The sequence below is a fragment of the Malurus melanocephalus genome, unplaced genomic scaffold (assembly GCF_030028575.1).
Source record: "Malurus melanocephalus ecotype Western Australia unplaced genomic scaffold, MMel_1.1 scaffold_220, whole genome shotgun sequence".
In the NCBI taxonomy this organism is placed as follows: Eukaryota; Metazoa; Chordata; class Aves; order Passeriformes; family Maluridae; genus Malurus; species Malurus melanocephalus.
This window is the reverse complement of record NW_026623452.1, coordinates 279,827-296,114: the sequence shown is the minus strand read 5'-3', so window position 1 is coordinate 296,114 and position 16,288 is coordinate 279,827. Positions and strand designations below refer to the sequence as shown.

The 16,288-nt window shown below is 41.9% G+C and overlaps 1 protein-coding gene across 1 annotated transcript in view; it reads right to left on the bottom strand.

The window, feature by feature from the left end:
- Window positions 1–16,288, bottom strand: part of LOC130578281 (glypican-5-like) — a 318,008-nt gene that overhangs the window by 86,701 nt on the left and 215,019 nt on the right. Inside the window, exon 7 of the mRNA XM_057374239.1 lies at window positions 1,085–1,235. Coding sequence (XP_057230222.1) covers window positions 1,085–1,235 — 151 coding nt within the window. The remainder of the gene's footprint in view (window positions 1–1,084; window positions 1,236–16,288) is intronic.

Here is a 16,288-nt window from a genome sequence, read left to right as displayed (position 1 = left end):
GGCCATCAAGGTGAATTAAAATTCAAGTATTTACAAGCTGGCACTGCAGATTACCTGTAACAWATGGTACACATTTCAAAGTACATCTTTAAGCTTGCTTTTCCTGAACAATATTCACAATAGGGACAACTGAAGTCCTGACCCCAGGCCAATCACAGCATGTTTATAAATCTTACCTGAGTAAAGAGACACCTCTGCCCCCTCTCCACTCAGTGACAAAGGGACAAGGCAAAGGCATTTGTTTGTCTCAGCAGAGCCAAGCGGCAGATTAAAACCTACCTGAGCTCCAGCCATCGCAGTGAGCATTGTTTTCAACAAATTAAACCCCTATTTCATGTATTTACACACCCAATCCATGTTACATTTACACACACGCTATGGTAATTAAAGCAGTTACATTTTGGTGAGCTAAAATGAGCCAGAACTTACAGACAAGGTAAACAAATAATATCAAGTATTTAGAAACATCTGACTTCTTAATGAGTTACTGAAAGGATTTAACTAGATAAATGTTATATTGCCAGTATGCTGCTGGAAGTTAGATTCTGATGCTGATTCTTCACTTGATGACATATTATCCAAGTAATTTAATGAATAAATATTGCAGAATGCAGTACCTGAAACTATGAAGAAATTTCATTTAACCAGCAACTCACCACTAGGGGAAAACCCCACACTATTTCCTATGGTTTTTTTCAGGACTATACACTTTCAGTCTACTCTTCATCCTTCAATATCACTATGCAATAAATAAATGTTTATGTTAACACTTAGCATTCTCTATAAGGTCATCAATTTTCTATTTATTTGAAGAGCCCACATTATCTAGGAAGGCTCTTCAGTATTTCTGTGATCCAGATTTCACTGCAGACATTATTCACTCTACATTTAAGTCTTTTATCTGCACGCCAAGCATTAAATTATATTGGGTTACTGTCTGTATATTCTATTTTTACTGCAGCTCTTCAAAGATTAAGATTCAAATCCTTTGAATTTAGTAGGATTTTGACAGCAATTCAAGCAGTGCGAGTCTCAGCTCTGTCCAGCTAATTGTGACACATGAATTTGTAGGTGCTGTACTCACCTGCTGTGTGCATCCTGTCCCCAGAGCCCTGGCAGCCATCCTCATCATCACAGTCTCCACTGGACTCCATCTCCCCGCTCCTSCCAGCCCCGCTGCCGCCATCTCGGGATGCCCAGCGCTCCTGCTTCAGTTTGGCCTTCTCAGCATCCAGCTACAAGGGAACAAATTAACAAAATGACAAACAATGGTCAGAGCTCTCACACTGCTCCTATCCCCGGTTTGGAAAGAGACAAACACTTCCTCACTCACTTGCATGAACAGCTGCTCAAGGTGGAGGCTGCTTCTGGCARTAGAATTCAAATATTGTGGAATAATGTTACACAATCAAATGCTGTCCACCATAGATGTCCAGGAGTATTTATCATCAAACTTTTAATTGAAAAACATCACATCCACCAGTACCACACAGGGAATGCTGTTCCTACAGCTTTTCCTTTGCCAACCAGCTTGGAGAGCACTTGTTAATGATGGCACAATCTGCCAGCTGTCCAAGTACTTGTTTAGAGTGATTTACAGCTGGGGACCACAATAAACTTTCCAGCTGAGAGTCTTTGCAACTTTTCATGATGAGCTTGGTCCCTTGGACACCTTGCCCTTGTGTATAAACGTGAGCATTGTGCCATTTAAGATGCCTGTACCAACTGCAAGCTGTTCATTAGATTTAACTTGAAATGTATTTCTAGGACTGAGCATAGAAAAAGAAAACATTTTCTAAAATAAATCTATCATACTAGGTCATGCTTGCTCTAACAACATATTTACTCTCCAAGCTCAGCTTTTTGATCTTTAGATAACTCTTTCTCCTGCTGTCACCACRAACAGCTGTCTACTATTAGCACTGTGGGAATAAATGATTTTCTGGCACACTGGTAGTTCCAAGAGATGAAAAATCCTATTTCCTTGGGAGTGAATCTAAACCCAGCCTGTCCAGGGCATGAAAGCAGCACTATCTGGGAAGAAAAAAAACCCAACTGGCTTAGACTAATCAATTGTGTTATAAGGCAAATATTCATCAAGCAAGGATGATCCAGGAGAAGCCTGAACCTTCCCCCCACATCTGAGGAGCACTGACCAAATGGAAAGACTTTATTCTGCTCTCAAAGACCCTGCACTGCTTTCAGACTGTGGATCTATCCAACACCCTTCATCACAAGTGTCTTCCTCCCAAAATATTCCAGATCCATTTCAGGCTTTGTGATCTGCTTCATCCCAGAGGCCTGATTATTCTTGGTACTGAGCAAATTGCATTTTGAAATGTAACTACCCTGAAGATTCAAACACTTAAAAGGAGCTGCTCTGGGAGCTGTGGGTGAACTGGAGCACAGGGATAACCCAACCGTGTTCTCTGGGCTGAAAGGATGGTGATGGATGCAGCCATTTCTCTGTAGTGGGAAGTTTTATGTCACAGTCTCCTTCTTCAGATGCTGTGAGCTGCCATCCTCCATCCACTCTGGGGCTGACAAATGCTTGGAGCAGCAGAGATCCTTTCTGTGGAACAACAGATGCCAACTTCTACATGGCAGAACGCAGGAAATTTTGCACCCTTTCACWGAAGAGATCTGTTTGCTCCTTCTGAAGACACAAATATCTCCACAGTGCAGTGGGAAGATCAGCAAGTGGGAGGAGAGGGTAAGGACTCGAGTGGGGAAGYGCATTGAACGCTCTCTAATTGTTACTGCCTGTCTGCTTTTTATAAACAAGTTGCTTAATGTCGAGCCTTGCTATTCACAGCCATCAAGACTGATGTCACGGCTATACAAAACAACATTTTGTTAAACAATTGGAAAATTTTGCCTGTGAGGGAGAAAGATAACTWAAGTTCTTTCACAAATTTATTGTGTCCTGACCATATGAGAAAAGACTCATTCATTCTTAGCTGTAATTCTTCAGAATGAAAAGAAATGGCTAAGTGGCAACCAGAACAGACACAAAATTTAATAAGGGCTTTTAATGACTGTTTGCCAGTCAGAGCAGGAATGTTTACTGCCTGTTAAGGCACTGCTTTTCAAAAATCTAATTTCATCCATTGCCCATGGCTCAAGTCCTGACCTCTGCTCCAAACAAGTAATACTGGAACCCAATGGATGACATCACCTCAAGGAGGAAGCTGAGCTTTCCAGTGTGGTGCACTGCATTTCTGGGTTCCAGTGCCTTCACTGCAGCAAGGGAGGAGCTGTAGCCCAGATCTGCATCTCCTCTGTACCCCTGAAGGGGCATCTAGCCCTTTCCTGGCTTGTCAGCCCAGAGAGCCAGCAAATCACGCAGAGCCCCGACATCCAGGTTCAGCACTGCCACTTCTCATCAGCTCAGGGGTGACCCACCAACCCTTTTCACCCTGGATATCCATTCCCAGCCTCTTCACAACAGGGCTTTAATGTCCTGTGGCTACCACTCACCCCGAGTGATGGACCAGAGCCTGACTGCGCATCAGTAATGGTTTATCTTTGATTAAATCCATCCCATCCCTTTAGTGAGGAGCTCCAGACACAGAGTGCCCCTCTGTGGAGAAGGGAATGTCACCAGGTCCCAGTGACTCGTGCCCCAGCATCCTGCTCCTCTCCAGATTCGAGGGCACAGGAATTCAGTGGATCAGTGTTTCAGTGCAATAGCAAAGCCATGCCAGCCTGTCCCAATCTCCTTTTTTTTTTTTTCACAGAATAACAGAAATCTGTCTCAAAGGCCTGAGACTGCACCAGAAGAGCAGAGACTGCATCAGGAAGGACTGGGATGGTGGAACTTTAGGTGACAATGGAAACATCAAGCACCACTTTTCACTCTGTGTGTGCAGAGGGTGGGTGTGGGCAGGGAATGCCTGCAGCACGTGGTGGATGTGAGACCAGGAGGACCCCAACAGAGGACCTGGAGGTCACCTGAAGGTTCAGGTCACCTTCAGAGACAGCCTGGCAGACACAGATCTGTTAGAACACCTCCCAGCGATTCTCCAGGCTGCTGCCCCCAAACCCTGACCTTGCTGCTCCCCCAGAGATGGCTCCAGAGAGAACCACAGGCCCTGGTTTGTATCTAACACTGGAGAGCAGAGACTGGAGTCACTCATGGCATTTCTATTAAGAGCCACTCTTAAAAACACCTCATTTTGGTGACTCTGTCCCTGCCAGCTGACAAATGATGMCATCCAGCCACCTCTGGCAACTCTGCACAACAGCTCCTGCCTGGCAGTGCCTGCTGCTGAGAATTGATGCCTTGGTTAAATAATGAATTTCAGGCTGGGCCCTTTTTACTTTCACAAAGCACAAGATATCTCTTGCCTAAGATTCCAGGGACTACTGCAATCTTAACAGCTTAAAAATTAAGTCTTTGAGTTTTTGCCATATGTGAAAGATAAATTTTTTCCCCTTTGAAAAGGTTATATAAATAGATCAATAAGATYTGTACAGCCCCACTGAAAACTGACTCAAACCAGGAATTTTCCTAGCTGCAATAAGCTTTGGGTTCCTAAACCTCTGAAGGGTTTCTGAGAAACCATACACTGCTTCTGGGGGAAAGTTTCAGTGTCTGCATCTGACTCAGCTGAAAGGTAAAAATCACATATTATTATTCAGCTCTGAGTCAGACACAGATGACTCTCCCRCGTGGATTTTATTTATTCCAGCAAAGGTCCCGACCTTAAGTGACATTCAAAAAAAAAGAAGTTCTGCTGACATGAGGTTTTCTGTAGAAGAAAGAATTCATATGAGAGTGGCTGCTGTCTTTCTCCCCTATTAATACTTCATGATGTAGCACACRCATTCCCAGTCACATAAAAGAGTCCTGCAGACTTCAGAGGCTTCAAAGAGCCCGTGACACAGAACCCCTGAGCTCYCCACAATGACTCTAACCCTAATGTTGTGTGTCAGAATATAAATTCATTCTCATGGTTTCTCTGAAGGCATGTTCTACTTGAATACTTCCACACCTTGATTTAATAATCACTGTTTSACTCCATGAAAGATATTCTGTAAAAAGGTGCCAATTTTCAGTCTGTTTTCTGAGGGGTCCTATATACATGTGTATCTGAGGGGATGGCTTCAAGCTGTAGGATAATAACCCCATTTCATCAGAAAATAGATTTTAAAATTATATTTTGCACCAGTTTCAGATTTCTCAGGTCAGTGAACAAAACAATGAAAATATAAGGGAATATCCTTTTTGAATAAAGCCACTTAAAAGTTGTGTGCTTGGAATACTCAGAGACAAATTCCACGGAATAATTRTTCCTGAGGGATTTGTTAATCAGTTTTCTACATGACAGACTGCACTGTGAATGCCTTTCCTCTCTGAAGAGACAGATTGGAGGTGAAATGTGAYTTGTGTCCACTCACTCTGTGAGCACACGTAGCCCTTGCTGGTGTTTCCAGTGGGAGGAAAAATCAGCTGATTATACACTTAATTTAGAAATGGTAAGCTAAGCATGATCTTTTCTCAAGGTACTCACAAGCAGCTGCCTTTTTAGAAGTGCTCTAGTGACATAAATATGATTTGCAGAGACAAAGCATTTTGCCAGCTTATGCACAAATAATGCACAAAGCCTAATCTTGAAAAGASTCATAAATTACTCAATCCTTCCATTCATTCACTTAAAAATAAAAATCAAAAATCCTTTCTAAGYCATTATTAGGTCAGAAATGACTACAACTGGAAAAGACAATGTGCCTTTGTTTCTGGCCTATTATATACATTTTTTGTTAGGAACTGACATTCTGCTTTAGGCATAAAGCTGCATTTTACTGGTGCCTTGTGACTGAGCAGATGTTCTGTCACTGCACAAAACAATAGCAACATAACAAATTTTAGACATAACTGCCATATATATGCTTATTCCAAGTGGGACCTCTCCTCTGAGATAACATTTATAGTTAATTTGCCTCCACATATGCTCTTAGCTCCTTTATAAAAGCATTTGGCAGTTGCTTTTGTTTCCTCTTTTCGTGTTATCTTACACTCATATATTACAGCATAAATAAGGAAAAGAAACTTATTTAGCCTCAATGTTGTCAGACAGTTTCCTTGGTTTGTTCTTCCTTTGTCTCTATTTCACAGAAATCCCAAAAAGGCCTGATGCATCACCCCCTTCCAGTWTCTTCAGGAAGTGGTAGAGCTCAAGGAGGTAACTCCTAAATCTCCTTTTTAGCTGAAGGGAACACATCCAGCTTCCTGCAACAGCCAACACCACAGCCTTCCTTGTGCTGTGTTTATTCAACAACCTTTGCATGACACGTCCTGCTTTGCAAGTCACCTGTACACACTGCAATGATTTATCTGAGCAGTTTACATCCTTTATGGGACACACTCATGGGCTGCCAATGCCTTTAGAATTGTATTCACATCCCTCCAGACCAGACCTTTTCAGCTCAGGAACTGGACCAGCACGGGGGGATTCCTTTGTTCTGTGCTTTTCTCTCCAGTTTAAGCACCTCACATACATTTACATGCATTGATATTTGTATTTTTTGTCTATGCCAATGCTCCTAGCACACACACACACACACACACACACACACACACACACATTTATATATATATATATATATATATAAAACACATGGAAACATGCAAAATGCAAATCTCAAAAAATGAGGACTGATACCCTTCTTTTGCCCTCTGCCTCAGTGTATCTACACACAACAATTTCAAAGTTTGTTTTCCATTTTTGATGATTTTTTCCCCCCAGTTTCTTTTGATCTGCTCCTCCATCAAGTTTCTCAGAATAACCCTACCCACTCTGTCTCGTTTTGTGACATTGCAGCTTCCCACAGAGCCACTTTTTGGATAAACTGCAGAAATTTCTGGTTGAGCAGGACAGGCTTCCAAGAGCCAGCAGCAGGAGGGTCACAGTGACAGAAAGTTTCCTTGTGACAGGGGAAATGACACAGCTGCTTCTAATGTCTTYTACGTGTTGTTTGTCATCTTCTGCTTCATTCTAGAATTCTTTTGTTCAAAGCATGGTAATTATTTGACCGACCCTCCCACTGTTTCTGAGCATTTTCAGTGTGAGCTGTACATCATTTGGGAAGGTCACGACTTGTTTTCTGACTTTATCCATCTTTTTCAAGCCAAAAAGCTGTTGGAATTGGTGTTTTTATTTGTTTTGACTTGCTTTTATTTACATCAAATTACTAAATTACTGCTTTCAGAAACAGCATCTGTAGTCCCACAATGGCTTTAGATTCTTATGGTTTCAGTGGAAGTTTCTTGCAAACATTCCTGTGTTTTCCCTGTATGATTTCATCTGAATTTTCTAGAAACACACATACACTCCTCCACACACACTTTCCAATCCTCTGTCACTGAGGCTTTGGATTTGCCTGAATCTGCTGTGATTCCTTTTTGTTCCCTTGGTTTATGCAGATTGACTTGTTCCCTCTTCCTGATATTTTTATTGCCAGATGAAACACTGGATACCTCAYAATCCACACTATCACTGATCTTGGACTATTTTTCATCTCCCCTCTGAGTCCTCCCTCTAACCTGGCTGTCTCTCTGATTTCCTGATAGTCCATTGTAGATCCATACCCCACTGCAGAGGAGCCAGAATCATTTATTTATTTCTGGTTTGAATACAAATGTTTCGCCAGCAATCTGAAGACAGTTTTTAGAGATTCACTTTGTTATACTGCACAATTAATGTTTCTATTTTTGTGGCTGATGGTTTCTGTTTTCCAAATGCTTATTAAAGGTGAGCATGTTTCTAGGAGATGGCTAACACCAGGAACAGCTTAATAATCACTGATTAAATTACACCAGTACATATGTTCTCATATTTACACTTGAATGAGCAACACGAGGGTGCACGCACAGAATCTCATCACTATTAACTACAGCTTCATACTTTGGGTAAACTGTCACCCAAAAAGTGTTAATTGTGACTGATAAAAAGTGAGCACAAATTAAAAAAAACCCAATTCATTCTAGTTAATAATGTGCATAAAAAGATGCTTAAAGAGAAGAAAGAAAATCTGATTTAAATTCAGCAWGTCAGTTGGGGCAAAGAAGCAGCAGACACCTCTCCCTGATGTTTTGTCTGGTGTTGGGCTGTAACTTTTTGGTATTTTGTGATGCACTAAGGAAGATCCTTCTGATCTGGTATCTAATGTGCCTAACTCAGACACAGATGCTGGGTTAGTCCCTGCCACAGGTATGAATTTCACCTTTAGACAGATAATGTAGTGTATCTTTCCCAAAAATATAATTGGCTTTTTGAGTTGCAGTACATGTAGTTTGAAAATAGAGCATATGGCTAAAAAATCTGTCGTGTTACACTGAAGACTCCCTGCATCTTGTTAAGGTAAAAAAAAAGGTAAACAATTGCAATAAAATTGTAATGAATTGTAATAAAAATGTAATATAAACATAATTATTGGTGAGGAAGAGGTAGGAGTTGCTTACAAAAGACCCTTGACCCTTCAAAATACTTCATTACTTGGGACAGGGTCTGTTTGATAAAACAACTTCAGAGGCAGAGGAATTGCTGTGAATGCCCGCTGAGAATGACATAAATAAAGCAGAAGTTTGGTTTAAAGATTAAGAATGTAAATTATAGGAAATAGTAGGGATGTCTGTCTCTTTTCAGTGGGTTCTTGCTTCCCTCYCAGCTGTCTGTGCATAAAATTCACTACAGTACAGCACAAATTTCAAGTTCTCTACAGACACAATATATGAAGAGTCTCCCCTGAAAAAGACCAAGGCACAAAGATGACTGGGAAAATCTGATTATTGATGGTAAAAGGTATCTCACCTTTCCCTTAAATGCAGAGACATGTCTGAGAATAAAAGTAGCATAGAAAAAAAAGATGGAAACAAGCATTTTACCTGTCAGAATGATGAGTTTTGGGAGCAGCCTCCCATGAGGAAGGTGGGGACAAAAATTCTCGAGCATTTGCAAGGCCTGCTGAATAAATCAGTGAGGAGAGTTGCCTGTGATGTCAATACATGTGGTATTTCAGAGGGTCTCTTCCACACTTCTATCCTGTATCTCTACACTCCACTGGTTTCTAATATTAGAAAATTGATTTGTAAAATCACAAACCAGAACTACCCCCATTAGCAATTACRAGTGGGTTTTTCCTTGCTTCTCTGATTCCTATACGGGGAAATGAGTCCACCTAGCAAATTATGCCCATTCTTTCTTCCAGGCTAAGAATGAAGCCTCTTAATTGTGCCTGAAGTCAAAATGTGACTCAAAGAATGTATTAATTATAACAGGGGCTTCACGTGGTTTCCAAAGGAGCTGTGACTCATCAGGGTTTCGATGTCTAATAATAGCCAAGGACCTTGTGTCTGATCAGCCTTGGGAAGTGTGAAATGAGAAGTGCCCGCAATCAGCAGGCTGGTCACACTCCAGCAGCCCTGCATGGCTCCCTTTTGATAGGCTGCATGTTTTTATGGGCTAAGTGGGTAAACAGTGGCCAATCTAAATTGTCTAAGGAGCAGAGCCAGCCTTCCTCCTTGCTTTGTACTCTGACAGCAATTACCTTTGTTATTTGCTGAGGGAAATGTTCATGACATGCTCCAGCGCATGTTAATTCTGTTTCATGTTCTTGGATAATTATCTGTTTTCAAGCTCTATGTTGGGGAACATCATTTTCATTGCAGGAAAAGTTTGACATTTCACTGGAAAGACTTGTGAGCAATCAAAGTCTCTCRTTACTTGGTAGTGCTCAATGGACCCAGGCTGTGGATTTGACGTTTCGTGTTAAAACACGACAGAAGCAGGGATCTRCTTAGTCTCCTCCACACCAAACCACAGCAACAAAGCACTAAAATACAATATGGAATAAAGTATGARAAGTATGGTAAGAAGATGTGTAAAGATGTTTGTCATCCATTTAACATGTACCAACATTGGGAGCTAAATCACCAATTTATTATATAAACTAACTAGCTTTGATGACATTGCAACCCAAACACACTCATAAAAATAATCCCACTGTCTCGGGGCCACCACAGTTCTCTGAAATCTTGAATATCATAAATATGTTGTATTATTTAGGAAGTGCCACATGTACAGGAAAAGAAAGAGAAAATAAAGGATTGGAACCCATGCTGCAATGAATCAGCAAACTGAATTGTGTGGAGCTGCTCCAGATTATTCCACATGAAGGGCCAGCCCAGATTTTTCTGTTTGGGAAAGCATGGTATTGTAACAGAACAGGCAAATGCATTTCATGTTGCATAAGTCTGACAGAAGAAAAGACTCTCTTTCCAGATGTTGTATTCCCGTGGTTTTATGGTAACATCTGAGGACATGACTGAATGCTTTTGCTAAATCATTTTTATTTAGAAAAGGAAGAAGAGGGAAGGAAAGATATTTCTGCAAGCAGCAGCTGTCACTGGAGCTTTTTTCTTATGGCTTTTCCTATGGCTGTTCATTGGTGGCTGCCATGGAGGTTCTGTGCTGTCACACAGATTGAGTTCACAAAACTGTGTTTCTACCAGTGAATCCCTCTCCTCACAGAACTCAGGATCTGTTAAATTTGATTAAAACTGCCTAAAAAGATACTGAGGGAGTGGCAAGGCTGAGAGGCAGGGACAAAGCAGAGCACATTATATAAGCTGTGTTTGTTTATGAAACCTGGTGAAAATACAACAGAAGGGCAAACAASCAACTGCCCTTGGCAGATCACCAGTGAAATTTCTGGAGAGCAGGAGGAGTTCTTTGTCTGCTGCAGCTTTGCTTTTCCCCTCAAAGGTTTAAATTCTGCTCAGGCTCAGAAAAGGCACAGTAAATGGAAAAAGGTCAATGCATCGGTCTTCGTGGAATATCATCTGCTCCTACTGCCTTTGAGAGSCACTAACAAGATAATCTGATCACAAAGATCAAAAGCTCTCTCGTGGTGCACTGGGGAAATTGATAACCACATTCTCCTGTGCTGGATATCCTGTAATTCAGAGCTGGTAACTGGCCCACATTTACCAGAGATGTAAAGTGGCTTTGAAAGCCTGTCTTTATCTCTCATTCACACTACATAAAGGAACTGATATTTCCAGGGAGAGAACAGGAATGCTCAGAGCAGGGCTCTGGACTTGTGCTACCAGCACTTTACTGCAGGATTCACTCAAACCATTTCAGCACATACAAGCAACCATCGTTCGTCCTGATGTTTTACACTTACATTTTGTACTTATTAATACAGAATGTTTTCTTGACAAGTGACTAAGTTCCCACTTAATCAAACAGAATCATTTTCACTGATGTATCTTCTGAGATTTCTCAAGTTTCTCCATTCCATTTTTCATTTCATCAAAAATTTAATTATTTAATTAAAACAATCATCCTASTTTCTCCATTGATGGGTCTAAATTAGATTCTACTCTTGTACAGCTTTGTAGACCTCACTTAAATTCCAAGCAGTGCTCAAAAGGAGCAAAGAAAAGAAGACAGCTTTGCTAAAGACATGAGAGAGTTCTGGACKGGAGCTGCCTTCTATTATTGTTAAGATGTGGTTTGGAATAAGTGAAAATCCAGCACAATGATCTGAGTCATAAACAGTCAGTGGAATCTTCCTTTCTGCAGGGATTCTCAGTGGAAACAAGGAGGAACCAACCCCAGTGGTCACCACTGACCACCAGCAAGATCCTGCACTGTCCAGAGCTCTTGGATGGGCTTGGCAGCAACACAGGGCTCCARGGGAGAAACACAGGCTGGAAAAGCTGCCACATTTCCATGGACAGGTCTGTAATCCAAGGCATGATGGCCCCAGGAAAGCTATATTCTGCTTGTCAAATATCCCATGTGCGGTGAGTGCCCTGCCAGCCCTGGCTCCCTGCTGCCCCCAGTGAGAGCTGAGCTGTGAYTGTACCAAATGCTGGTTCTGTACCAACATCCTGCTTTGCTCCCACTTAACTGTGCCCTGAGCCGGCAGCGAGCGCCAGCAAACACACACAAGGATCAGCTGTAGCTCCAAAACAAAAAGCTGAGGGTGAGAGGTCCCGGATTTCAGAACTGACAGCGAACACCAAGCCTGTCACTTTTCCTTCCTAAGAACAATTTGCGGTGCTGTCACTGCCAGCAGCTCCCAGCAGCCTCCCTCACTGTGCCCCCAACCCCACCAGGCTGTGAGCACACACAGCTCTGGGAGGAACGACTCTTTGTGATGGCAAAGGATGATCTAAGCAAACAAAGACAGACTCCTATGCCCTCCTGTTCTCACCCGAGCAATCACACTGCAGAGCTTTGATTCTGCCTGGGGCATTTTCCTGACCGTGAATCAGGAGATACAAGGCAGAGATGGCATAAGGAGACCATGAAGAATTTACCCTTCTGGCAGTGTGGCTCCCTCTCCTGCCCTGGAGCTCTGAGTGCTGGCAGCAGCCACATGAACCAGAGCTGGCTGTGACCCAGCTGGGAGGGAATTCAGTCCCCAAAGAACCCCGGCACCACTGCTGCATCTGGGGGAGCTGTCTGGTCTGGCTCTTTCAACCATTTCTGAGGTAATACAGCTATATTTAGCTGCTGAAACATAACATGAAGCATAGCAAGAACCCCGCTGTGTATTTGGTCATCTGATCCAAATTAGGCATGAAAAAGAGGGAATCTATCTTTGGTGGAACTTCAAAGCCGAGGCCGTGCTTGTGGCTGTGGAGCAGGTAGGACTGGCAGCACCAGGCTGTGATTACAGCTGAGGGTTCACCCTGCAGGGAAATGGGCAGCTGGAAACGCTCAGCAGCACTAACACTGCCTGTCTGCCTTCCCCTGGCTGCTGGGTGACTTATGGGCCAGGCCAGTGCTATTCATTCCCRTTACTCTGATGTCCTCAATGACTGGCTACCAAATCAAAGCCTGCTCRCTGATTTCAGTCAAGGTCATCTCTCAAAAAATTTCCTCTCCTCAGTGCCCAGCCCTCCCCATGCTGTCACAGTGCTAAACACAGAGACACAGCTACCAGCACTCACAGGGACACCAMGAGAATGGTGCTACAAACCTTTTATGTGGCAAAGTGGGCAGAAAGCCATTGCGGAAATTGTGTTAAGATCCACCTCCACCATAAAGCTCTCTGCTGTGCTCTCTGTCACCCTCCCCAGAGCTTTACCTGGGCTCCTGTATTTGCAAGCTCTGCAGACTGCTACTCTTTTGGATTGACTACCAGCACAGAGGGCTGATCTTAATTGGTCCCTTATTCCATCTGTAATAAACATGATTAACCATAATAATTAAAAGGATATCCCCCTGCTTTTTGTTCTTTTATTGGTGTACAGATGGTAGGTGTTTTTTTCTGTATTCTTTTCTATGCTGGGTTTTTCTTCTAAGTCTGATCTCAGCACCTCTCCACTGCAATGTATGTACACATCAGACAAATAAGGGCAATTTAAATAAAGGGAATGGAGCTTAATTGTACCCATTTTTATAAATCATGTTTCCTCTTTTCCCCCTTCATCTGACACATTAAACTCCAGATAAATTACACCATAACAACAGATACTGCAAGTCTTGTTGCGATTATTTAAATACATGGCATCCTGATTCTGATTCACTTCAGCTGGTTTTTGTTAAAAGAGATGGCAATATGGAACCATAATGAAGGACCTTCTTGTCAAATTGTATCTTCAAGGAGCTTGGATTAACGGGAAGCACACAGCTGAGGTGTCTGTGTTTTGAAGGGCTTGAGAGACTTTTTAATTGCYGCAATCTGTTGTGCCTCTCAGATCTGTTTGTGAAGGTGTTCAGCACGGTGCGTGCTTCGCTGATCAGCTATTCCTTGTCTTGTAACGAAGGAATGTTTTGTCTTCCATCAGATATTMGAGCCACTGATATTTAAATGTTTAAGAATGGGAAATGAAAGAATGAATATTAACAAAAGAATGGAAGCAGTTATGATGACGGTTGATAAAACATTGTAAGGTGGTGTTTTACTATTTTGTTTTGTAAATCCCTCTTCTGTTCATCAGCCAGGAGCCCGGAAGTTTTCTTTCAACAGATCCTCTACTCTAATACTTTCTAGAAAAAGGCACTTTATTACTTCCRAATAAACTGTTACTATGGGCTACATCCATATGTTTTCTATATTCTTTCTTTGAATCTACAGTGGATGTTTTACATTAGTGGCCTCTTTCAGAAGTTCCCATCTTTAAGATGTCTCTAAATGGTCTTGATAAAGGGAAATATGCAGCAATAGTTGATTACACCCCCTGATTTTCCTTAGTATTCTATCAAAAATGGGCATTTATGTCACAACAAGGGTGCGACTACCATTGGAGCAGAAAACTTTCGTGTTTATTTTGTATTAATAATAAATCATGTCTATGTTATCTCCACAGTAATCTAATACTTTAAATAAATGGCTAGTGTAGAGCAGATGAAGTCACTGATCACTGCCCTTACTGTTTGTAAGGAAGGGGAAACTGACTGAAACAACCATATTTTGCTATAATTTTTATRAAATCTCCCTGTTTTATTTCTCCCACACCCTTCTGATGAGTAATACATATCCCTGTATACACCCTAGGGTGTCTCCTCAGACATTCATCCCATCTCTGCTGTGCTCCCACAATGTCTCCATTCCCCCCTCACACCACTCTGGGATTATTTCTTCCCCCTCTCCCTGATCTCACACAGATATTTTATTCTACTCCTCTCGCTGCAAAGCCTCCATCCCTGCAGTTTGCTTCTCCCATCTACTCCAAGTCCCTTTATTCAGCTATGAAAGAGTGGAAGTGCTCGAGGTGCTGATCTGGAGTTGCTGCCTTTGTTAAGTTTTTTTGTACAACTCCCTTTGAACAGTGTCTTCTAAATCGTGGTGTATCCGATACCGGGAGCACGATTTAATCTCGTTTAACTCTTTGGAAGTTAGTGCAGCTTGCAGGATCAGAACCAACCACTCTCAGGCTACTCATTTTCACAGATCGTATTAGTCAGGAGTTTTTTCATTTCTTGTTTAAGTGCCAGAACTGCCAATGTAAGGTGAGGAATAATGATCTACCTCCAGAGCAGCGTTTAATATTTAATGGTCCATGATCACTATTTATTTTGGACCAATCCCATGCTGTATGCCATAGAGCTCTCTCTTTACTGTTCCACATCTGTTAAATATTTCAGATATTTTAGCTTTATATTTATGTAGTTGAGGTGCAGTATACTAAAGCCTGTTARAATCAAGAGTATATGAGGTTATACTGGGTATTCTGAGAAAGACAGATTTAGCAAGCTTAATGGAAACCATTCACTGCTCTACGGAGACGTCACATTTGTTTCTCACAGTTTAGCACACTATGTTTAACTCAGTTCTTGCCATCAAAGGCAACTGATGTCTTCTAGCAACACATTCAGACATGGTTTCCTTCTTAGTCCCAGCTTCTCCAGAATAAATTAATACTACAGACAGTGGCATGCATGAAGAAGAGCATTCCGTATGCAAAATGACATCTCTATGAAAACGTGAAGGAGCACAATTTACAGGCTACAACTCCTGGAATACTCCTAAGTTCCTACTGGGGTTCTTATTAACATTTGGGCAGCACATTCCCATTAGGCTCAAAACTCCTGCTCTGATTTTTCGAACCCTTTAATCAGCCAGGAATGTCAGGCTGGTTAACACCATAACGATCCGTCAGCTCATGTTCCACCCCATTTTCAGTGAACTSTTCCACAAAGCTGTGGTATCATTAGGTGGATGGAGCATTACAGATGTGTCTCTGCCATTAGGCTTCTGTCCACAATTCTCTGCTGTCAATATTTTTCCTCAAATGGAAGCTTTAATCCTCAAGACTCCTACYCTGAAGCAGGACACCGATCTTTACCAAAGGGCAGGTTCCCAAATGACATTAGGGCAGGTTTGGATGAGTGCAGACAGATCACATCCTCACTGTTCAACTGGAAACAACAGAGAAATGCAGACCCAACCCATAAAAAGTGGTAACAACTCCCATTTTCCTTCCTCACTAACATGCTTTAAAGTGATCTCACTGGGCAGTGATACTGGGYGAGGCCTAATGAATTGAATGGATACCATAAACTTGGAATTTGAGGCATACTGGAGTAAATCCCATGATCCTCACAGACAGCTGAGGGGGAAGCAAGAACCTGCTGAAAAGAAAGAGATGGAYGTACCCACTATTTCCTATCATTTACATTCTTAATCTTTAAACCAAACTTCTGCTTTATTTATTTGTGCAATTAAGCAGATTATTTCATCACTGGCTGTGCACAGAACTTGGAGGATTTAGTTAAGCTCTTAAGCAATTCTGAAACATACTGTGAATACTTGTCTAAAA